The sequence below is a fragment of the Megalobrama amblycephala genome, linkage group LG5 (assembly GCF_018812025.1).
Source record: "Megalobrama amblycephala isolate DHTTF-2021 linkage group LG5, ASM1881202v1, whole genome shotgun sequence".
Taxonomy (NCBI): Eukaryota; Metazoa; Chordata; class Actinopteri; order Cypriniformes; family Xenocyprididae; genus Megalobrama; species Megalobrama amblycephala.
In genome coordinates this window covers 35,946,140-35,970,431 of record NC_063048.1, presented here as the reverse complement: position 1 = coordinate 35,970,431, position 24,292 = coordinate 35,946,140, and the positions used below count along the sequence as shown (strand labels likewise).

Sequence of the window (24,292 nt, the reverse complement as noted above, 5' to 3'; positions counted from 1 at the left end):
ACGTCACGTTCCTGTTCTCAGGCACAAAATTAATAATTACTTCCTGAATTCCTACCGACACTTTTGGCTGGGCAGAATTCTCGAGAGTTCTGACTCTGACAGTCTGCTCGCTGTGCTAACGGTAACGTAACGCTCAGACAACGCTTGCTCTGCTCTCTGAAACCCCGTTTCTGAGCCATGGTTTGGACGGTGACTCGCACTAACTGTCTGACGGGTCATCTGGGATGTTGACAGACACTTTATTTTTCCATTTAAGATCTTTGGTGTCACATCTACATGATGACCCGTCAGATGAACCCTAACTAACGAACTAACTAACTAACCCTCCAGCACTTCCTGTTTCCCTAGCCTCGCCCCGTTAACCCTGTCTCCTGCTCCTGTCCCGTCTCAGGCATCGCTCCATTAACCTGTTCCTCACGGGATACCAGCGGCTCTGGATAGAGGCAGAGATGTACTCGTTTGAGGAGAAGCTAGTGCAGGATCTGGCCGTAAGTAACCTCGAGCCGCTGGTTTCCACACTAGACCCTGTGAAAGCCAAACGGGAGCTCTGTGTCTTTTAGTGTCTGTGAACTTACAGCAGATGTGGCATTAGTTGTGTCCCAGGGTTAATCATCCTGGTATATTTGAAGTGCATTAATTCTTCATGTAATTTTTACACTTCTCACACTACAGTTTGGCACAGAATAGTGCATACGTACATGAATTGGGACACACCTAATGTCTACTGATGACATCATTTCCTGCTCTCATATGCAAATTTGTGTCTGATGAAATCCGGTCCTTCACGTGACGCTCTGAATGGAGGAATCTGTCCAGAAACACTCCAGAGAGTCAAACTGTGCTGTTTCTGTTTCCTTGATTTCCTGCACTGATGCATGATGGTTGTTCTGTCACATTATTGCTTAACCCACTGAAACCAGCTGACCTGAGCATCACTAACTCTCCTCGAGTGTGTGAGGAACTGCATGAATGACAGTACCGTGGTGAATTCACATGTACTAGAGCAGAGATTCATCAGACGAACATTCACTCAAAGTCCTCCTGAGATTATTTTAATTACACATTCACATGTTCACGGTCCTCTGATGTGGGTTAATGGTGCGACTAAACAAATTTAAAAAAAAATTAAGCATTAAATTTAAATTAAATTTAAATTTATTTTTTTAGTACTTTTTTATGATTTAATAAATTATTAGTATTTTATTTTGATTGCTTTTATTTTAAATTTATTTTTTTACATTTTACATTATGATTTAATTATTTTTTATTTTAATTTTTAAATTATTCATTTTAATTTCACAATTTTTAGCTAATTAGTGTTTTAATTTGATTGTTTTTGTCTTAAAATTAATTTAATTGTACGTTGTTATGATTAAATTATTGTTTTATTTTGCTTGTTTTATTATAAATTATTTACTTTAATTTTACATGATTTAATTATTATTTTTTATTTTAATTTTTATTTGAAAATTATTTATTTTAATTTTACTTTATGATTTAATTTATTATTATTGTTTTTGATTGTTCTTATTTTAATTTTACATAATGATTTAATGTTTTATTTTATTTTTTATTTAAAAATTATGTTTTGAGTGTACATTTATATTATTCAATAAATTATTTTATTTTGGTTGTTTTTATTTTTAAATTATTTATTTTACATGATTTAATGAATTTTGTATTGTTTTATTTTGATGTTTTATTTGAAAATTATTCATTTTAATGTTACATAATAATTTAATCATTATGGTTTTATTTTGATTGTTTTTATTTTTAAATTATTATGTTAAGTTGACATTTTTATGATTTAATTTATTAATTTGTACAATGTAATCAATCAGTGTCATGGTGTACAGTATAAAGTACATTAATATCACCATCTGTACCATGTTATCATCACGGTACTTTACTGTAATGGTGTTTTGTGCACGTGATCATCAGATTTCTCTTTCAACAATCATAATCTCCTGAGAGACAGTGATCCACAGACCAGAACATCACTGTAGATCTGAAGGTGATATTAAACAGGATTGAAGTGTGTCATGTGATGTGTGTGTGTGTGTGTGTGTGTGTGTGTGTGTGTGTGTGTGTGTGCGCGTGAAGAAGACGCAGCCGAAGTCTGATGAAGAGGAGGAGGAGATCACAGACGCTCAGCCCGACCCTCTTCATCAACTCATCCTGCACTTCAGTCACAACGCTCTGACAGAACGCAGGTGATCTCTCACACACACACACACACACACACACACACACACACACACACACACACACACACACACGTAGACTTCCATTGATTTTCTATCAGGTTGATGATATTTTCTGTATTCGTGTGTGTGTGTGTGTGTGTGTGTGTGTGTGTGTTTCCAGCTCTCTAGAGGAGGATCAGCTGTACATTGCATACGCAGACATGATGGCGAAGGTGTGTGTGTGTCACATGACATCATCAGAGAAGATTATCAATCTGCCCCGTTTATGACATCATCAGATAAACCAATATACAGTATAATCGATTAATATACAATATAATGAATATATAATCAAATATAATCAATTAATATGAATGACGCTGTTCTCCATCTGTAGAGCTGTGCTGAAAACGAGGAAGAGGATGAAGAAGGAAAAGAGAAAACATTTGAGGTGAGCAGAGACACAACATGAGACACAGACGATGACGCTGAGAGCCTGACGTGTGTGTGTGTGTGTGTGTGAGATCAGGAGAAGGAGATGGAGAAGCAGAAGACTCTGTACCAGCAGGCCAGACTCCACGACCGAGGAGCAGCAGAGATGGTGTTACAGATGATCAGCGCTAGTAAAGGTACACACACACACACACACACACACACACTAGACATGTGCCGATATTCGGTAATGCGATATATCATGATAATGAATATGCACGACATTATCGTGGGCATTTCAAAATACCGTAAATAACAATTTATTACCAGTTATTAAAGTTTTTATAATGCACTTAAGAATACTTTCCCCATCAACCGTATAAAATGCACAACAGTGCTGTATTCTGCATCAAAGGGACACGCGCTCAGATGTAAACAAGCCCAACGTGCACGAGAAGCACATGACGGGAAGGAGACGCACTGAATGAAAGTGCGCGTTCACTCTCTGACAGCAGAGGGCGCTGATGAAACAGCAGAAATGCAGCGGTTACCCCGGAAACAAAGTTTTTAAAATGCTTCAAACACCCATTCAATGTTGTTCATCACAGCACCAAATACTTCATACTTAAAGACTTAATAGGCTATTTATTTTCAAACTTAAACATTTTTATATTTTAATCTGGACCACAACATGCCCTAATGATTAGAAATGTTCTGATTATGTGTTATTGTTCAGTAAAACTTTGAGACATACGGCTTCATTAGTTAACATGTTAATTCATTATTACCAAACTGACAATGAAAAATACGTATAAAGCATTAATTATTCTTAGTTACTGTTTAATAACATTACTAAAATCAAAAGAACTTATTTAATGGACCTGAGATCAAACTAACAATGATCAGTTGTGTTTCTTAACTAACATTAACAAAAAATAACACTTTCTGTAACAAATGTAGCTGTTGCTCAATCTGAGTTAATGCATTAAATAATGAGAGCTTACTGTAAAGTGTTTCCTGTTGTTCTTTATAGTCTAATTCTTTTGCACTTTAATCTGTTTGAAAATTTTACTTTTATATATTTTTGTGTATTGTATTATTGTATTTAAACATTCAGAGTTATTTTTGTTATTACAAAAAGAGTTCTTAAACCTGTTAAACTATGACAACACTTTTTTTGCAACTTATTTCAATATCGTGATAATACCGTATACCGTGATAAAAGCTTCAGCAATTAATCGCAACATGAAAATTTGATACCGTCACATGCCTAGTACACACACACAGACTCTGACCGATCCTCATCACTGATTGGTGTTCAGGGCGTTTGGATCCCATGGTCACGTTCACGCTGAAGCTTGGCATCTCCATCCTCAACGGCGGGAACATCGTGGTCCAGCAGGTGAGTCGATCTTCACACACAGTCTCTCACACACACACACACACACACACACACACACACCAGTGACTCACAGTCGTTTCTGCTGCACAGAAAATGTTGGACTATCTGAAGGAGAAGAGAGACGTGGGATTCTTCAAGAGTCTGTCGGGGCTGATGCAGTCGTGCAGGTGCAGATTCTCCACACACGTGTTCACATGCACACGCAATTCAGATTAAACTCTGTTTCAGGTTACAGTCATATATGGTCTTTATATGTGCACATGTATGGGAATATTATTGTGCATGTAAGTCTGCTGATCTACACGTGTACTTCCTTTCCTGCCTTTTTTTATTGTTTTTATTTTTAAAATACATATTTTTATGGTTTGATTAAATAAGTTTTTTTTTATTATGATTTAATTTTACATTTTTTATGATTTAATTGTGTTTTAATAGTGTTTTTTATTTTAAAATGATATATTTTAGTTACATTTTTAGGATTTAATTATTAATTTTATTTTTATTTATTTTTGTTTTAAAAGTATATTTACATAAATATATTTTATATATTTTCATACTTTACATATTTTAATTTAACATTTTTATTATTTAATTATTAGTATTTTATTTTGATTTGTTTTGATTTTAAAATTATATATTACAATTTTACATTTGTATGATTTTAGTTATTTGTGTTTTTTTTTTTTAAATTGTATATTTTAATTTTATATTGATTTAATTAGTTATGTGTTCTATTTTTTATATTATTTTATTTATTTTATTTTTCTTTTCCAAATGTCCCATTCAAACAGGCATCAGAAAATCAGAAAAATTAAATTTTACATTGAGTTATTAGTTTATTGATTTTATTTTAAAATTATGTATTTTATTTTACATTTTTATAATTTAATTATTAGTTTCTCATGAAAACAGGCCTCAGAAAATCAGAATATTATCTTTAAATGTTATTACTCATAATGTTGTCAAACTCCAGTTAATCTCCATGAGTGTTCTGGTTTATTCCAGTAATAATGATTGTTGGTGTTGATGGTGTCTCTGCAGTGTTCTGGATCTGAACGCGTTCGAGCGTCAGAATAAAGCCGAAGGTTTGGGGATGGTGACGGAGGAGGGCTCCAGTAAGTCTTCGGCGTTCACACTCATTCAGCCGTGTGTGTGTGAGAGAAACTCTTACGATCACACCATCATCTGATACTGCACTGTGACGCACTAAACAACACACACACGTGCTCTTATTAATATCTGACCTTCATTCCTGATGTTTCTAGAACATGGACTGACCCAGAATCACATCTGAATGTGACTTTTATATGTGGCTCTGCTCATGGTGCAGTATCACAGTCACACACGCTTCCAGTTTCACTCTTATTTACCATCTTTACTGATCTGAAAACACACTGCCGGTCGAGAGTGTGGAATAATTATGATCTGTTACTGTTTTTGAAAGAAGTCTCTCCTGCTCACCACATATTAAATAAAAATACAGTATAATGGTGAAATTTTATTACAATTTAAAATAACTACAGTAAAAAATTGTGAAATATTATTACAATTTAAAATAACTACTGTAAAAAAATTGTGAAATATTACAATTTAAAATAACTACAGTAAAAAATTGGGAAATATTATTACAATTTAAAATAACTACAGTAAAAATTGGGAAATATTATAATTTAAAATAACTACAGTAAAAATTGGGAAATATAATTTAAAATAACTACAGTAAAATTGTGAAATATTACAATTTAAAGTAACTACAGTAAAAATTGTGAAATATTACAAATTAAAATAACTACAGTAAAAATTGTGAAATAATATTAAAATTTAAAGTAACTACAGTGAAAATTGGGAAATATTACAAATTAAAATAACTACGGTAAAATTGGGAAATATTATAGTTTAAAATAACTACAGTGAATTGTGAAATATATTAATTTAAAATAACTACAGTAAAATTGTGAAATATTAGTACAATTTATAATAACTACAGTAAAAATTGGGAAATATTACAAATTAAAATACAGTAAAAATTGGGAAATAATATTACAATTTAAAGTAACTACAGTAAAAATTGGGAAATATTACAAATTAAAATAACTACAGTAAAATTGTGAAATATTATTATAATTTAAAATAACTACAGTAAATTGTGAAATATATTACAATTTTAAATAACTACAGTAAAATTGTGAAATATTAGTACAATTTAAAATAACTACAATAAAAATTGGGAAATATTACAAATTAAAATACAGTAAAAATTGGGAAATATTACAAATTAAAATACAGTAAAAATTGTGAAATATTATTATAATTTAAAATAACTACAGTAAAAATTGTGAAATATATTACAATTTTAAATAACTACAGTAAAATTTTGAAATATTAGTACAATTTATAATAACTACAGTAAAAATTGTGAAATATTACATTTTAAATTAACTACAGTAAAAAAAGTATGAAATATTATTACAATTTAAAACAACTACAGTAAAAAACAGCTGTTTTAAATTACAATAATATTTCATAAGTTTTACTGTATTTTTGAACAAATAAATGAAGATTTGATGAGCAGAAGAGGCTTTCAGAAACATTAAAAATCTTAATTATTCCACACTTTTGCCCGCCAGTGTCCATACACCCAATAATATCTCTTTATGATTGATTTGATTGATTGGTTTGTTTGGAATGACTGACAGCTCATGGTCATGTGATCAGGCATAAGTGACGGTGATGTTCAGTGTCAGTATCTCTGGTTCTTCTGGAAGTTTCCGTGTCTTCTCCTTTGCTTATGTCTGCTGTTTTTCTATGTTGATTTCTTTCTTCTTGTCATTCTTTTGTCATCGGTGGCAGTCAACGTGAGGGAGCGCGGTAAATACACGGTTCAGATTCTCTCTGTGTCCATCGCTGCTCCTGTCTGTCCGTCCGTCCGTCCGTCTGAATGCGTGTCTGACTGCATGTGTCATGTGACAGGAAGTCAACCCCACTGACGTCTGCTGATCCCCTCTCTCTCTCTCTCTCTGTATTTCTCGCTCATCTTGCTGTTCTGAATAAGTGCTTTATGTGCAGATGGTGTTAAACTCACACACTAATGAACGATTGCTTTGAAACCCCTGAATGTTTAGTATATTCCCTGAGGACGTGCTTTAAATCAACCCTAAAAATGTGCTTCCTTCCGTTTTTGTGTTTTATAGATCAGGGTTTCTCAAACTGGGCTTTGTGAACTAATAAAAATAAAAATTTGCAATTAAAATGAATAATTTTGAAAATAAAAACAAGCAAAATAAAACACTTACTAATAAATAATTAAATAAAAATCATTTTAAAATTAAAACTAAATAAAACATTTACTAATAATTAAAATTTAAATACATTTAAAAAAATATAAGCAATAAAAATAAAAAAAATGTAAAAATAAAAGGGATCATTTAAAAATAATCAATCAAAATGAAACTCTTCCTAATAATTAATTAAATTAATGTCAAATTAAAATGAATAATTTTAAAATAAAAACAATAAAATGCTAATAATTAAATAAAGAAGTCAAATTTAAATAATTTTAAAATAAAAACAAAGTAAAACACTAACTAATAACTAATTAAATAAAAATGTCAGATTTAAAAGAATTGTAAAATAAAAACAAAATAAAACACTAATAATTAATTAGTCAAATTAAAATAAACAAAAAAATTTAAAATTAATAATTTAAAAATGAAATCAAAATGAAACTCTTACTAATGATTTACTAATGATTTAATAAATCAATTTAATTTATCTATCTGCACCATCATACTCTATTCTGATGATCATATATGAATTTTATAGCCTAAACGGGCTTTATAATCTGTCAAATTACCATTAATTAATAATCATCTCAAACCCTACAACACTTTACAATCAGATTAACTTCATTAGTTAACAGTGAACAATAATTCCAGAGCATTTACTAATCGATTTATAATGACGCTTTCAACATTTACTAAAACATATTTACAGTCAGAAGTTGTTGACTTTAGTTAGTAATGCATGTGAACTAACATGAACAAACGATGAATACTGATAAAATACTGAAAGGACTTATAATTCTCAAATAATTCCACACTGTGGATCAAAGTATTATTTTAAAACAGGGTTGAACATAAAGTTCTGTTGAGTTTTCTAACGAACCCATTAACACTGAATGCTGACGAACAGTTCTAATGATTATTATTATTTGCTTTAGCTCATACTAATCGAATGAATGTCGCGTATAATCATTTAGATATTGTTTTATCTCAATTTTGAATGTTTAATTACATTTTTTTGTTCAAATTGATATTGTTTATCATTCTATTTCTTTATCATTTTATTTATATTGTTTTTATAACTTTTTTCTTTTTTTACATTTTTAATTTCAATTTATTATTTTTTATCCATTTTATGCGTTTATAATTTCATTTTATTTTATTTATATTATATGTTTACATATCATTTTATTTATTATTATGTATGTTTATCATGTAGTTATTTGTTATTTTATTTATTTATATTTTCTGTTTATAATTTCATTTTTTATTATTTTATTTATAATGTGTGTTTTATTTTTTGAATGTTTACTATTCCAATTTTATTTTATTTATATTATGCATGTTTATCATTTTATTTATTTTTTTTATTTATATTATCTGTTTTTATTGCTTTATAATTTATAAATGTATTTATTTTATTTGTATTATGTATGTTATCATTTCATTTTATTTATTATTGATTTATTTTATTTATATTATGTTTATATATTTTTGTTTTATTATTTATTTTTTGAATGTTGACAAATTTATTATTATTATTTTATTTATATTTTGTTTATAATTTAATTTTATTCATTATTTGTATTTTATTTATATCATGTTAATAATTGTATTTATTATTTTATTTTATGTATGTTGATCATTTTATTTATTTTTTTATTTAATATTTTATTTATATTATGTACGTTTATCAGTTTTTGTTTTATTTTATTTTTGAATGTTTAATATTTCAATTTTGTTTTATTTTGTTTTATGTTATTTATATTATGCATGTTTATCATTTATTTATTTTATTTTATTTATATTATCTATGTTTGTATTTTTTATTGCCTTATCATTTGTGTTGTATGTTTAAAAATGTATTATTATTTTATTTATATTATGTATGTTTATCATTTTATTTATTTTTTATTGTTTTATTTTATTTATTTTTTAATTTATTTATTTAATTTTTATTTATTTATGGTTTTGTTTTATTTATTATTAATGCTTTATTTTATTGTTTATCATTTTATTTATTTTTTATTGTTTTATTTTATTTATTTTTTTAATTATTTTATAATTTTATTTTATTTTTAACAGTTATCTTTTATTTATATTTTATTTATTTATAGTTTTGTTTTATGTATTATTAATGCTTTATTTTATTGTATTTATATTACGTATGCCTATAATTGTGATAATAATCAGTTAGTAGTGTTTGAGATGGCAGGAGCCGTCTAGAAATCTCAGAAGTGTCTCTGAAGTGTCTCTGTTTTCCTCGAAGGCTCTAAAGTTCTCCAGAACGACGAGTTCACCAAAGATCTGTTCAGGTTCCTGCAGCTCCTGTGTGAAGGACACAACAACGGTGAGAAACGAGCCGCTGACCATCTGAATCACACCAGTGATCTTCTGCTTGAGTGACTCGTGTTTCGTCCGTGTGTTTGTCAGACTTCCAGAACTTCCTGCGGACGCAGACGGGGAACACGACCACGGTGAACATCATCATCAGCACGGTGGACTATCTGCTGCGGCTGCAGGTACACTCGCGTCTCCTCCGTCTGTCGGTGACGCTCGCGTCCCTCTGCTCATGCTGTGCTGCGTTTGCAGGAGTCCATCAGTGACTTTTACTGGTATTACTCCGGTAAAGACATCATGGACGAGGCGGGTCAGCGGAACTTCTCCAAAGCGCTCGCCGTGGCCAAACAGATCTTCAACTCGCTCACTGAATACATTCAGGTAGTTTTATCTATTATTTTTCCATTTTTGTTGTCCGTATGAAAGATTTCTTAACCTTTAGAGGTGCGGTGTGTACATTTTAGCGGCATCTAGTGGTGATGTTGCGAATTGCAACCAACGGCTCAGTCCACCGCTCCCCCTCCCTTTCGAAGCACATAGAGAAGTTACGGTGGCCGGCACAGGACAAACATGTCGTCGTCTGAGACCGCAGTAGAACCATTTGTCCATTTAGGGCTACTGTAGAAACATGCCGGCACAAAATTGTCATGTGAGGGGATCCATGGTGTATGTAGATAGAAATTAGGCTCTAATAAAAAAGTAATAAAAACATAACGGTTCATTATGTACGGTCTTTATACATCACTGAAAACATAGTTTTATATATATATTATATTGCGTTACTGTCAATAGATTCTCCTAAAATTTACACACTAGACCTTTAAAACATTTTTTAGATTCACTTTTATTTGACTTATTTAATTTCTTTTGTTTTCATACATATCGAAAGCATTAAAATATTTTATGTTTATAGTTGTATTTATTTATTGTATTTATTATTTAGTTTTATTTACATTATGCATGTTTACATTTGTATTAATTATATTTTATTAATATTATGTATGTTTATAATGTTTTTTTAGTGTTTTATTTTATTTGTTATGCATGTTTATATTTTTTATTGTTTAATTTAATATTATACATTTATATATTTTTATGTTGTTTTCTATAATTTGTTTTATTCAATATTTTTATATTGTTTATAATTCTATAATTTAAGATATTTTTTATTTATTTTATTGATATTTTAAGTTTATAGTTTTATTTATCATTTCATTTTATTTATAAGCATGTTTATATTTTTTATTATATATATTATTTTACTTACGTAATGCATGTTTATAGTTTTTTTTATTTTTTATTTTATTAATATATGTTTAATTTTATTTGATTTTTTTTTTAGTGGTTTATTTTATGTTATGCATGTTTTGTGTAATTTTATATTATACATTTATATATATTTTTTAATTTATATTGTGTGTTTTTATAATTTGTTTTATTCAATATTTTATATTGTGTATAATTCTAATTTAATGTTTATTTTTTTATCTTATTTATATTTTAAGTTTATAGTTTTATTTATTGTATTTTCATTTCATTTTATTTATATTATGCATGTATATATTTTTATTTATTATATATATTTTTATTTTACTCTTATTTTATATTATGCATGTTTATAATTTTATTTATTTTTATTTCATTAATACATATTATAATTGTATTTATTTTATTAATATGTATGTTTATAATTGCATTTTTTTATTTCATTTTTTATTATGCATGTTTATAATTTTGTTTATTTTAATTTGATTTATATTATGCATGTTTATAATTGTATTAGTTTTATGTTACATTTATAATTCTATATTCTTTAAGATATATTTTGTGTTTATGATGTAAAGCGCCTCGAAGCTCCTTGTAAAGGTGCTCTATATATAAAGAACGTTGTTATGATGATGATGATGAATCTGAGTGACAGGAAGTGGTTGCTTCTCTCACAGCTGTGTCCTCGTCCCTTGTGTCTCTCTCAGGGTCCGTGTATCGGGAACCAGCAGGGATTGGCTCACAGCAGACTGTGGGACGCCGTCGTGGGATTCCTGCACGTGTTCGCCAACATGCAGATGAAGCTGTCGCAGGTACATCACAACTCTTACTCTTCATCCAGATGTTTTGGTGTTGATCTGTCGAGAGTGAGCAGTGCTATTTTAGATCATTTGGATTAGTCATACAGCATTTTAAAAACTCAATCCGAGCGTGTCGTCTACATCAGGGGTGTCCAGACTCTCCAGTTAAACACCTGGACCAGCTAATCAAACTAGATAGAAGCTTCCAGGCAGGCGAGCTGGAGCTGAACCCTCCGGGACCGTCAGAGATGAGATCGAGACCTTGAGCTGCTGGTGTTTGATTGGCAGATTAAGCATGAGATTTTCATCTAGTAAATGAAAGCATGCTGTGATGTTCCTCTCCTCTTCATCATGCTAATGCCACGCTTTCCTCTTGATTCCTCACAGGATTCCAGTCAGATTGATCTGCTGAAGGAGCTGCTGGACCTGCAGAAGGACATGATCGTCATGATGCTGTCGCTGCTGGAAGGTTCAAAAACACTTATATTAAGTGGACATGGCAGCACTGCACGGTGGTTTATTAAAATGGCCAAATACTATAACGGGTCTTTAGGATGGATAGGAAGCACATTGAGACGCAGAGTTTTGAACGAATCGGTTGAGTCAAAGATTCAATGAAGCATTCATGAACAACTGCCTCATTCTTGAATGAATCAGCCATTGGAATGAATCGTTTGAATGAATGACTCAATGACTCACTTATTAAGATGGTTACTTGACGCCACCTACTGGTGGTTTAATTAAAATTTTAAAAGAATAATTTTCCCCCCAACATTTCTTACAATCCCATAACATTATTTAATACAGCTGTAATTTTTTTTATTGCAAATTTCTAAATGATTTAATTTGATTGGTAACAGCCCTTAGTGTCTTATTCCAATTAAATTTATTGATAGAATTTAAGAATTTAAAATTGAAGATGAATCATATATTTTACATGAATCGTGTCACAAATATATCACAAATATGCAGATTTAAATATGTTAAAGCTGCAATATTCTGAAAGGATATTGCTTTAGAAATGTTACATTTATATTTACACCACAAAAAAAAATCCTTTTTTTTTTTGGACAAGCAACTATTTTACTCGTACAAGTGAATGACGAGGCTTAATGTCGAGCCGTGTATGTAGTCTTAATGGGCCGCGTTTCAGTCATAATTTCATGTTGTCTGACAACAAAACCAGAAAAAATATATAGATAAAACAATTTTATTGGGAATTTTGCTGTAATAAAATATATTATGTGAACAAAAAGGGTAGCACCAGAGAAGCAAACAAATGTAAAGGGCTGACACTTGGCAGAATGCCAATGCAACAAAATATATATATATATATATATATATATATATATATATATATATATATATATGGAATAAAAAAAGTAAAAAAATTGGCATTAAAAAGCATTAAATTAGATTTGATGAAACCTGTAGAAACCCATTTTTCGTCTATAATTTAGGCGATTCACTCCTGTATTTAAATGCGGTGGTCACTCCTGAAACTTTAGAGTGTGTGCGTGGCCTGATAATCACGCTGAATCCTGTGCGAAATAATCCTGTCGTTCCCCCCGCAGGAAACGTTGTGAACGGGACCATCGGCAAGCAGATGGTGGACACTCTAGTGGAGTCCTCCAACAACGTGGAGATGATTCTCAAGTTCTTCGACATGTTCCTCAAGCTGAAAGATCTGACCACCTCAGAGAACTTCAAGGAGCAAGACCCCGACCGCAAAGGATTCATCTCCAAGAAGGAGTTTCAGAAGTCCATGGAGAACCAGAAGCAGTACTCTCAGTCCGAGATCGAGTTCCTGCTGTCCTGCGCCGAGGCCGACGAGAACGACATGTTCAACTACGAAGAGTTCGTCAAGCGCTTCCACGAACCCGCCAAGGACATCGGCTTCAACGTGGCGGTTCTTCTCACCAACCTGTCGGAGCACATGCCTCACGATTCCCGCCTCTCCGCCTTCCTGAACTTGGCCGAGAGCGTTCTCAACTACTTCGAGCCCTTCCTGGGCCGCATCGAGATCATGGGCGGCGCCAAGAGAATCGAGAGGGTTTACTTCGAGATCAGCGAGTCCAGCCGAACGCAGTGGGAGAAACCACAGGTCAAGTCAGCTTTATTTCTATTGCGCTTTATACGGTACAGATACAAACAGGAAAATAACATAATTAATGATGCAACATATGAGAGAAATTCAATTTCAGCTGTAAAGCAGCTCTAAAAAGAAAATACTGTCATTATTCAGTTCAATGTTGATTCAATTCAGTTCAATAATAGTCAATGATGCACAATTCATCAATTATGAAACTAATTTTCAATTTTGATTCAATTCTGTTCAATAATAGCGTCTGTCGCAGAATTAATCAATTATAAAACAAATTTCAATGTTGATTCAATTCAGTTCAATAACAGTGTCAATGTCGCAAAATTAATCAATTATGAAACTAATTTTCAATGTTAATTCAGTTCAATAACTGTCAATGTTGCAAAATTCATCAATTATGAAACTAATTTTCAATTTTGATTCAATTCTGTTCAACAACAGTCAATGACGCAAAATTAGTCAATTATGAAACAAATTTTCAATCTTAATTCAGTTCAGTAACTGTCAATGTCTCAAAATTCATCGATTATGAAACAGATTTCAATGTTGATTCATTTCAGTTCAATAACAGTATCAATGTTGCAAAATTCATCAATTCTGAAACTAATTTTCAATCTTAATTCAGTTCAATAAGTGTCAAAGTTGCAAAATTCATCAATTATGAAACTAATTTTCAATTTTGACTCAGTTCTGTTAAATAATAGTGTCACAGAATTAATCAATTATAAAACAAATTTCAATGTTGATTTAATTCCGTTTAATAAGTCAATGTCGCAAAATTAATCAATTATGAAACAAATTTCAGTGTTGCTTTAATTCAGTTCAATAATAGTGTCAAAGTCGCAAAATTCATCAATTATGAAACTAATTTTCAATTTTGACTCAGTTCTGTTAAATAATAGTGTCACAGAATTAATCAATTATAAAACAAATTTCAATGTTGATTTAATTCCGTTTAATAAGTCAATGTCGCAAAATTAATCAATTATGAAACAAATTTCAGTGTTGCTTTAATTCAGTTCAATAATAGTGTCAAAGTCGCAAAATTCATCAATTATGAAACTAATTTTCAATGTTGATTCATTTCAGTTCAGTAACAGTGTCAATGTTGCAAAATTCATCAATTATGAAACTAATTTTCAATCTTAATTCAGTTCAATAAGTGTCAAAGTTGCAAAATTAATCAATTATAAAACAAATTTCAATGTTGCATCAATTCAGTTCAATAACAGTGTCAATGTTGCAAAATTCATCAATTATGAAACTAATTTTCAATCTTAATTCAGTTCAATAAGTGTCAGTGGCAAAATTAATCAATTATGAAACAAATTTCAGTGTTGCTTTAATTCAGTTCAATAATAGTGTCAATGTTGCAAAATTCATCAATTATGAAACTAATTTTCAATTTTGACTCAGTTCTGTTAAATAATAGTGTCACAGAATTAATCAATTATAAAACAAATTTCAATGTTGATTTAATTCCGTTTAATAAGTCAATGTCGCAAAATTAATCAATTATGAAACAAATTTCAGTGTTGCTTTAATTCAGTTCAATAATAGTGTCAAAGTCGCAAAATTCATCAATTATGAAACTAATTTTCAATGTTGATTCATTTCAGTTCAGTAACAGTGTCAATGTTGCAAAATTCATCAATTATGAAACTAATTTTCAATCTTAATTCAGTTCAATAAGTGTCAAAGTTGCAAAATTAATCAATTATAAAACAAATTTCAATGTTGCATCAATTCAGTTCAATAACAGTGTCAATGTTGCAAAATTCATCAATTATGAAACTAATTTTCAATCTTAATTCAGTTCAATAAGTGTCAGTGGCAAAATTAATCAATTATGAAACAAATTTCAGTGTTGCTTTAATTCAGTTCAATAATAGTGTCAAAGTCGCAAAATTCATCAATTATGAAACAAATTTCAATGTTGCATCAATTCAGTTCAATAAGTGTCAAAGTTGCAAAATTAATCAATTATGAAACAAATTTCGATGTTGCTTTAATTCAGTTCAATAACTGTCAGTTGCAAAATTCATCAATTATGAAACTAATTTTCAATTTTGACTCAGTTCTGTTAAATAATAGTGTCACAGAATTAATCAATTATAAAACAAATTTCAATGTTGATTTAATTCCGTTTAATAAGTCAATGTCGCAAAATTAATCAATTATGAAACAAATTTCAGTGTTGCTTTAATTCAGTTCAATAATAGTGTCAAAGTCGCAAAATTCATCAATTATGAAACTAATTTTCAATGTTGATTCATTTCAGTTCAGTAACAGTGTCAATGTTGCAAAATTCATCAATTATGAAACTAATTTTCAATCTTAATTCAGTTCAATAAGTGTCAAAGTTGCAAAATTAATCAATTATAAAACAAATTTCAATGTTGCATCAATTCAGTTCAATAACAGTGTCAATGTTGCAAAATTCATCAATTATGAAACTAATTTTCAATCTTAATTCAGTTCAATAAGTGTCAGTGGCAAAATTAATCAATTATGAAACAAATTTCAGTGTTGCTTTAATTCAGTTCAATAATAGTGTCAAAGTCGCAAAATTCATCAATTATGAAACAAATTTCAATGTTGCATCAATTCAGTTCAATAACAGTGTCAATGTTGCAAAATTCATCAATTATGAAACAAATTTCGATGTTGCTTTAATTCAGTTCAATAAGTGTCAAAGTTGCAAAATTAATCAATTATGAAACAAATTTCGATGTTGCTTTAATTCAGTTCAATAAGTGTCAGTTGCAAAATTCATCAATTATGAAACAAATTTTCAATGTTAATTCAGTTCAATAACTTCCAATGTCGCAAAATCAATTATGAAACAAATTTTTATATTGATTCAATTAAATTCAATAACAATGTCAATGTTGCAAAACTCAGTTATGAAACATTTTCAGTGTTAATTCAGTTCAATAAGTGTCAATGTTGCAAAATCCATCAATGATGAAACAAATTCTAGTGTCAGTGAAATTGATGAATTTTACAATGTAATTCAATTCTGTTCAATAATAGTCTTAATGTTGCAAAATTCATCAACTATGACAATTTTTCAATGTTAATTCAGTTCAATAAGTGTCAATGTTGCAAAATCCATAAATGATGAAACACATTTTTAATGTAATTCAAATCTGTTTAAGTGTCAGTGAAATTTATTAATTTTACAATGTAATTAAATTCTGTTCAATAACAGTCTTAATTTTGCAAAATTCATCAACTATATAACAAATTCTCAATGATGTTAATTCAGTTCAATAACTGCCATTGTTGCAAAATTCATCAATTATGAAACTAGTTTTCGATGTCAATTTAATTCATTTCAATAAGTGTCAATGTCGCAAAATTAATCAGTTATGAAACAAATTTCAATGTTTATTCAGTTCAGTTCAATAACAGTCAGTCGCAAAATCAACTATGAAACAAATTTAAATGTAATTCAATTCTGTTCAATAACAGTCTTAATGTTGCAAAATTCATCAACTATGAAACAAATTTTCAATGCTAATTCAGTTCAATAACTACCAATGTTGCAAAAATCATCAATTATGAAACTAGTTTTCGATGTTAATTTAATTAATTTCAATAACAGTGTCGATGTTGCAAAATTCATCAATTATGACATTTCTGCTGTAAAGCAGCTCTTCAGAAGACAATAGTGTCTTTATTTAGATCAATTCAGTTCAAATGTTGTTCTCATCCATTAATCACAGTGCAGTCAAATCGATATTATTACTGAATAATAAGTATATTTTAAACCGCAGGTAAAAGAGTCCAAGCGCCAGTTCATCTTCGACGTCGTCAACGAGGGTGGAGAATCTGAGAAGATGGAGCTGTTCGTCAACTTCTGCGAGGACACCATCTTCGAGATGCAGTTGGCGTCGCTGATCTCCGAGCCGGATGCCGCTGAGAGACAAGAGGAGGAAGATGATGACGATGCTCAGAGCGTGGAGCTGGAGGAGGACGAGGAAGACGGCGCGCTGGAGTCTTCCTCAGCGTTCGCTCTGGCCTGCGTCTCCATGAGGAAGAGCCTCTCCAACCTCCGTCAGCTGCTGACCTTCAGGAGCATGAAGAGACAGTACCGTAAACTGAGGAAGATGAGCTTCCGGGAGATGATTCGAGGATTCTTCTTCTTCTTCTGGATCATCTTCACCGGGATATTCTGCTCTCTTTACAACCTGGTCTGGGGCTTTTTCCACATCCTCTGGTCCACGTTGTTCGGCGGCGGCCTGGTGGAAGGAGCCAAGAACATGAAAGTGACCGACATTCTGGGAAACATGCCCGATCCCACGCAGTTCGGGATCCACGGAGATGTTCTTGAGATGGAGAAGCTGGAGTACTGCGACATGTCCTCGGTGGCCGAGCTCGGACGCATGGCAGCGGGAGACCAGGCCGAGGTGGACCTCATGACGGAGCTGATGAACATCCAGCCCAGGAGAGAAGGAGGGAAGCATGGCATGGAGCCGGGGCTGGGAGACGTGTCCGAGGTGGTCGGTGTGGACACTCCATCTTTAGCCAGCGCCGTCCATCAGAAGAAGGCTCAGGTCTGCCAGTGGATTTAATGCTAAGTCTCTTGTATACTGTATCAAACATACAGTAAAAATGTGAATTATTATTACAATTTAAAATATCTGTTTTTTATGTTTTCTGTACAGGAAGCCGCTACTAAACAGACCGCCGAGTCTGAGAGCAAATCCGAATCGGAGAAGGCCGAGTGAGTGTTTGAGGAGAAGCTCAGTGTGTTTGTGCCTGTTCAGATCTTCTCTCACATTAATGAGTGTCTGTGTTCACATCGCCAGCGTCGAGGACGGAGAGAAGAAAGACCAGGATAAGGGGAAGAAGGAGAATATGTCGGAAGAAGAGAAGAAGCCGCTGAAGAAGAGATGCGGCCAGAGGAAGGAGCCGGCCGAAGCCTTCATGGCGGCATTCTTAGCGGGTCTCGACGTCTATCAGACCAAAACCCTGGTGAGCTTTAGGAGGAACGTCAGATTAACATGATTGGAAAGATCATTTATTACTTTTTTTTTTATATATATTAGATGTTAAAAGCATTCCCTTTAAGTGGAAGTACACTAAGAATCGCTTTAGATAAAAGCATCTGACGAATGCATCACCTTCTGAGAATAACAAAGACCTGAAACTCATGACTAATTCCACACAATCCTCATAAGAGACACATTTATTTGAAGAGCATTTTGTCTGAACATGAATCGCTCCAGAGCAGCTTGAATAGTCCTGAAAGGTGCTTCAGAAAGTTTGGATGGGAAACTGAGTTTGCTGAAGGTCTGTGCAGCTACTCATTCACCTTCTCTAACGTGTGACTCATGTACATGACGCATGTTTCCGTCCATTACACTGATGATGGGCGTAAGAGGTCTGGTCAGACTGAAGAGATTCACTGCTGACACTAAACGCTAAATATAACTCTGTTTTCAGAATTATCTGGCCAGAAACTTCTACAACCTGCGTTTCCTGGCTCTGTTTGTGGCGTTTGCCATCAACTTCATCCTGCTCTTCTACAAGGTTGATGTTCTTATTTGCTCTTTAAACACATTATTTCTTCACTATAGACTCAAATGTTCATTTTTTTATTTGGTTATTTATTTTCATCATTACCTCCCTTTTGTAAAGTACTATTTAGTAATTTTCTTTTCTCATCCTGTATCAAAAAATTACAAAGAAATCATTAAAAACCCATCCATAAATGTGTGTGTGAAGGTGACCGGTGAGGATTCGGATGATGTGGACCCGTGGACGCGGCGTGAGGAAGACGAGGATGAAGGTGTGGTGGAGTATTTTGTTCTTCAAGAGAGCAGCGGTTACATGGCACCGACCCTCCGCTTCCTCGCCGTCATGCACACCCTCATCTCCTTCCTCTGTGTGCTGGGATATTACTATCTGAAGGTAGGAGATTACCCACAAACCCGAGTTCACAGAGTTCATAATGCTGTGTTATGATGGACTGAACCTGTGTTTGCTCAGGTGCCGCTGGTGGTGTTTAAGCGTGAGAAGGAGATTGCGCGCAAGCTGGAGTTTGACGGGCTCTACATCACTGAACAACCGTCTGATGACGATATTAAGGGCCAATGGGACCGACTCGTCATCAACACCCCGTGAGTTCAGCTGATATGACTTACTTAACACTGCTCTTTATGATGGGAGGAGAATCCAATAGTGTGTTCCAGTAACAAGAAGAATTAAACATGTTTTTTCTGCTTCGCGCAGGTCTTTCCCCAACAACTACTGGGACAAATTTGTCAAACGGAAGGTAAGAGTGAAGGATTGAGAATATGAAGGATGAATCTCATGAATCAACATTTCAGAACAAAATATACAACACAATACAACAAAAATAGAATGTAGTTAGAATGACCCTAAAATTCAAGATGTCAGGGCAAAATGCTCATGATATAGTTAAGCATTATCGCACGAGTAATGAGAACAATATCACACGAGTAACAAGTACAATATCGCACAAGTAATGAGCGCAATATCGCACAAGTAACAAAAGCAATATCGCACAAGTAACGAGCAATATAGCACGAGTAACGAGCCCAATATCGCACGAGTAACGAGAGCGATATCGCACGAGTAATGAGCGCAATATCGCATGAGTAACAAAAGCAATATCGCACGAGTAACGCGCGCTATATCGCACGAGTAACAAAAGCAATATCGAACAATATCGCACGAGTAACAAAAGCAATATCACACAATATCGCACGAGTAAGAAGAGCAATATCACACAATATCGCACGAGTAAGAAGAGCAATATCGCACGAGTAACGAGTGCAATATCCCACGAGTAACAAAAGCAATATCGCACAATATCGCACGAGTAACAAAAGCAATATCGCACAATATCGCACGAGTAAGAAGAGCAATATAGCACGAGTAATGAGCGCAATATCGCATGAGTAACAAAAGCAATATCGCACGAGTAACGAGCGCAATATCGCACGAGTAACAAAAGCAATATCGCACAATATCGCACGAGTAAGAAGAGCAATATCGCACGAGTAACGAGCGCAATATCCCGCGAGTAACAAAAGCAATATCGCACAATATCGCACGAGTAACAAAAGCAATATCGCACAATATCGCACGAGTAAGAAGAGCAATATAGCACGAGTAATGAGCGCAATATCGCATGAGTAACAAAAGCAATATCGCACGAGTAACGAGCGCAATATCGCACGAGTAACAAAAGCAATATCGCACAATATCGCACGAGTAAGAAGAGCAATATCGCACGAGTAACGAGCGCAATATCCCACGAGTAACAAAAGCAATATCGCACAATATCGCACGAGTAACAAAAGCAATATCGCACAATATCCCACGAGTAACAAAAGCAATATCGCACAATATCGCACGAGTAACAAAAGCAATATCGCACAATATCCCACGAGTAACAAAAGCAATATCGCACAATATCGCACGAGTAACAAAAGCAATATCGCACAATATCGCACGAGTAAGAAGAGCAATATAGCACGAGTAATGAGCGCAATATCGCACGAGTAACAAAAGCAATATCGCACGAGTAACAAAAGCAATATCGCACGAGTAACGGGGGCAATATCGCTCAAGTAACGAGCCCAATATCGCACGAGTAATGAGCGCAATATCGCATGAGTAACAAAAGCAATATCGCACGAGTAACAAAAGCAATATCGAACAATATCGCACGAGTAACAAAAGCAATATCACACAATATCGCACGAGTAAGAAGAGCAATATCGCACGAGTAACAAGTGCAATATCCCACGAGTAACAAAAGCAATATCGCACAATATCGCACGAGTAACAAAAGCAATATCGCACAATATCGCACGAGTAAGAAGAGCAATATAGCACGAGTAATGAGCGCAATATCGCATGAGTAACAAAAGCAATATCGCACGAGTAACGAGCGCAATATCGCACGAGTAACAAAAGCAATATCGCACGAGTAAGAAGAGCAATATCGCACGAGTAATGAGCGCAATATCCCACGAGTAACAAAAGCAATATCGCACAATATCGCACGAGTAACAAAAGCAATATCGCACAATATCCCACGAGTAACAAAAGCAATATCGCACAATATCGCACGAGTAACAAAAGCAATATCGCACAATATCCCACGAGTAACAAAAGCAATATCGCACAATATCGCACGAGTAACAAAAGCAATATCGCACAATATCCCACGAGTAACAAAAGCAATATCGCACAATATCGCACGAGTAACAAAAGCAATATCGCACGAGTAAGAAGAGCAATATAGCACGAGTAATGAGCGCAATATCGCACGAGTAACAAAAGCAATATCGCACGAGTAACAAAAGCAATATCGCACAATATCGCACGAGTAACAAAAGCAATATCGCACGAGTAAGAAGAGCAATATCGCACGAGTAACGAGCGCAATATCGCACGAGTAACAAAAGCAATATCGCACGAGTAACAAAAGCAATATCGCACGAGTAAGAAGAGCAATATAGCACGAGTAATGAGCGCAATATCGCACGAGTAATGAGCGCAATATCGCACAAGTAATGAGCGCAATATCGCACGAGTAACAAAAGCAATATCGCACGAGTAAGAAGAGCAATATCGCACGAGTAACGAGCGCAATATCGCACGAGTAACGAGCGCAATATCGCACGAGTAACAAAAGCAATATCGCACGAGTAAGAAGAGCAATATCGCACGAGTAACGAGCGCAATATCGCACGAGTAACAAAAGCAATATCGCACAATATCGCACAAGTAACAAAAGCAATATCGCACGAGTAAGAAGAGCAATATAGCACGAGTAATGAGCGCAATATCGCACGAGTAATGAGCGCAATATCGCACGAGTAACAAAAGCAATATCGCACGAGTAAGAAGTGCAATATCGCACGAGTAACGAGCGCAATATCGCACGAGTAACGAGCGCAATATCGCACGAGTAACAAAAGCAATATCGCACAATATCGCACGAGTAACAAAAGCAATATTGCACAATATCGCACGAGTAAGAAGAGCAATATAGCACGAGTAATGAGCGCAATATCGCACGAGTAACAAGAGCAATATCGCACGAGTAACGGCCGCGATATTGCACGAGTAACGAGCGCAATATCGCACAGGAAACAAAAGCAATATCGCACGAGTAACGAGCGCAATATCGCACGAGTAACAAAAGCAATATCGCACGAGTAACAAAAGCAATATCGCACAATATCGCACGAGTAAGAAGAGCAATATCGCACGAGTAACGGCCGCGATATCGCACGAGTAACGAGCGCAATATCGCACAGGAAACAAAAGCAATATTGCACGAGTAACGGCCGCGATATCGCACAAGTAACGAGCGCAATATCGCACAGGAAACAAAAGCAATATTGCATGAGTAACAAGAGCAATATCGCACGAGTAACGGGCGTGATATCGCACGAGTGCTGTTTTATTCAATGCTCTTGTGAGCGTTCAGGTCTTCAGGATCATTGTCTCGTCACATTGTTGATTTTATTGTGTGTCGCCGCAGGTTATAAACAAGTACGGAGATCTTTACGGAGCCGAGCGCATCGCTGAGCTGCTGGGATTGGATAAAAGCGCTTTGGACTTCAACCCGACAGAAGAGACAGTCATGAAAGACGCCTCGCTGCTGTCCTGGTCAGGAACACCTTCAATCATTCTGCATCAAACTGCATGTTTAATTTTATTTTTGGGCGGGGTTTAATTTTATTTATTTATTATTTAATTAATTATTTGCTCTTCAGGTTGAGCTCCATCGACACCAAGTATCACGTGTGGAAGCTGGGCGTGGTCTTCACAGATAACGTGAGTGTTGCACTGCTTCATGAGCTTGATGAGGTCACATGATCGCTGACGCCTCGTTCTGTCGTTGCAGTCGTTCCTGTATCTGGTCTGGTACACCACCATGTCCATCCTGGGACACTATAATAATTTCTTCTTTGCCGCCCACCTGCTGGATATTGCCATGGGATTCAAGACCCTGCGGACCATCCTGTCCTCCGTCACGCACAATGGCAAACAGGTTCGACTCCCACTGCCGGCCTCCTTCGCTCCGGGTGTGATGTTCTGCTTTCTTTCATGTGTTTGTGTGTTTCTCTCAGCTGGTGCTGACGGTCGGGCTGCTCGCTGTGGTCGTGTATCTCTACACCGTCGTGGCGTTCAACTTTTTCCGCAAGTTCTACAACAAGAGCGGCGATGAGGATGAGCCTGATATGAAATGTGATGATATGATGACGGTGAGTGATGGGATTCATGTTCTAAGTGTTTTTGAATGGAGTCTCTTCTGCTCTATAAGTCTGCATTTTAAATTTAAATGTTTTAAATATTTGTACAATGTAAAATAGCAGTTTTAGCACCAATATGAAGTTTAGAATGATTCTGGAGGATCATGTGACACTGGAGTAATGATGTCACATGTAAACTGGCGTGTGTGTGTGTGTGTCAGTGTTATC

The 24,292-nt window shown here is 33.8% G+C and overlaps 1 protein-coding gene across 7 annotated transcripts in view; it reads left to right on the top strand.

Moving 5' to 3' along the window:
- Window positions 1-24,292, top strand: part of LOC125269224 (ryanodine receptor 3) — a 152,716-nt gene that overhangs the window by 122,645 nt on the left and 5,779 nt on the right. For 4 of the 7 annotated variants that reach the window (XM_048192088.1, XM_048192092.1, XM_048192091.1 and 1 more), the window contains 27 exons: window positions 392-488; window positions 2,104-2,213; window positions 2,368-2,419; window positions 2,584-2,637; window positions 2,716-2,815; window positions 3,941-4,020; window positions 4,111-4,187; window positions 5,062-5,135; window positions 6,871-6,888; window positions 9,571-9,651; window positions 9,735-9,823; window positions 9,894-10,022; window positions 11,615-11,719; window positions 12,095-12,176; window positions 13,282-13,811; window positions 17,594-18,373; window positions 18,485-18,543; window positions 18,629-18,794; window positions 19,266-19,352; window positions 19,548-19,733; window positions 19,812-19,942; window positions 20,055-20,097; window positions 23,350-23,477; window positions 23,585-23,645; window positions 23,716-23,862; window positions 23,942-24,076; window positions 24,286-24,292. The exon at window positions 24,286-24,292 is cut by the window's right edge and continues 150 nt beyond it. In XM_048192088.1, coding sequence (XP_048048045.1) covers window positions 392-488; window positions 2,104-2,213; window positions 2,368-2,419; window positions 2,584-2,637; window positions 2,716-2,815; window positions 3,941-4,020; window positions 4,111-4,187; window positions 5,062-5,135; window positions 6,871-6,888; window positions 9,571-9,651; window positions 9,735-9,823; window positions 9,894-10,022; window positions 11,615-11,719; window positions 12,095-12,176; window positions 13,282-13,811; window positions 17,594-18,373; window positions 18,485-18,543; window positions 18,629-18,794; window positions 19,266-19,352; window positions 19,548-19,733; window positions 19,812-19,942; window positions 20,055-20,097; window positions 23,350-23,477; window positions 23,585-23,645; window positions 23,716-23,862; window positions 23,942-24,076; window positions 24,286-24,292 — 3,608 coding nt within the window. The remainder of the gene's footprint in view (window positions 1-391; window positions 489-2,103; window positions 2,214-2,367; window positions 2,420-2,583; window positions 2,638-2,715; window positions 2,816-3,940; window positions 4,021-4,110; window positions 4,188-5,061; window positions 5,136-6,870; window positions 6,889-9,570; window positions 9,652-9,734; window positions 9,824-9,893; window positions 10,023-11,614; window positions 11,720-12,094; window positions 12,177-13,281; window positions 13,812-17,593; window positions 18,374-18,484; window positions 18,544-18,628; window positions 18,795-19,265; window positions 19,353-19,547; window positions 19,734-19,811; window positions 19,943-20,054; window positions 20,098-23,349; window positions 23,478-23,584; window positions 23,646-23,715; window positions 23,863-23,941; window positions 24,077-24,285) is intronic. The other 3 variants (XM_048192094.1, XM_048192089.1, XM_048192093.1) reach the window with 1 other exon arrangement.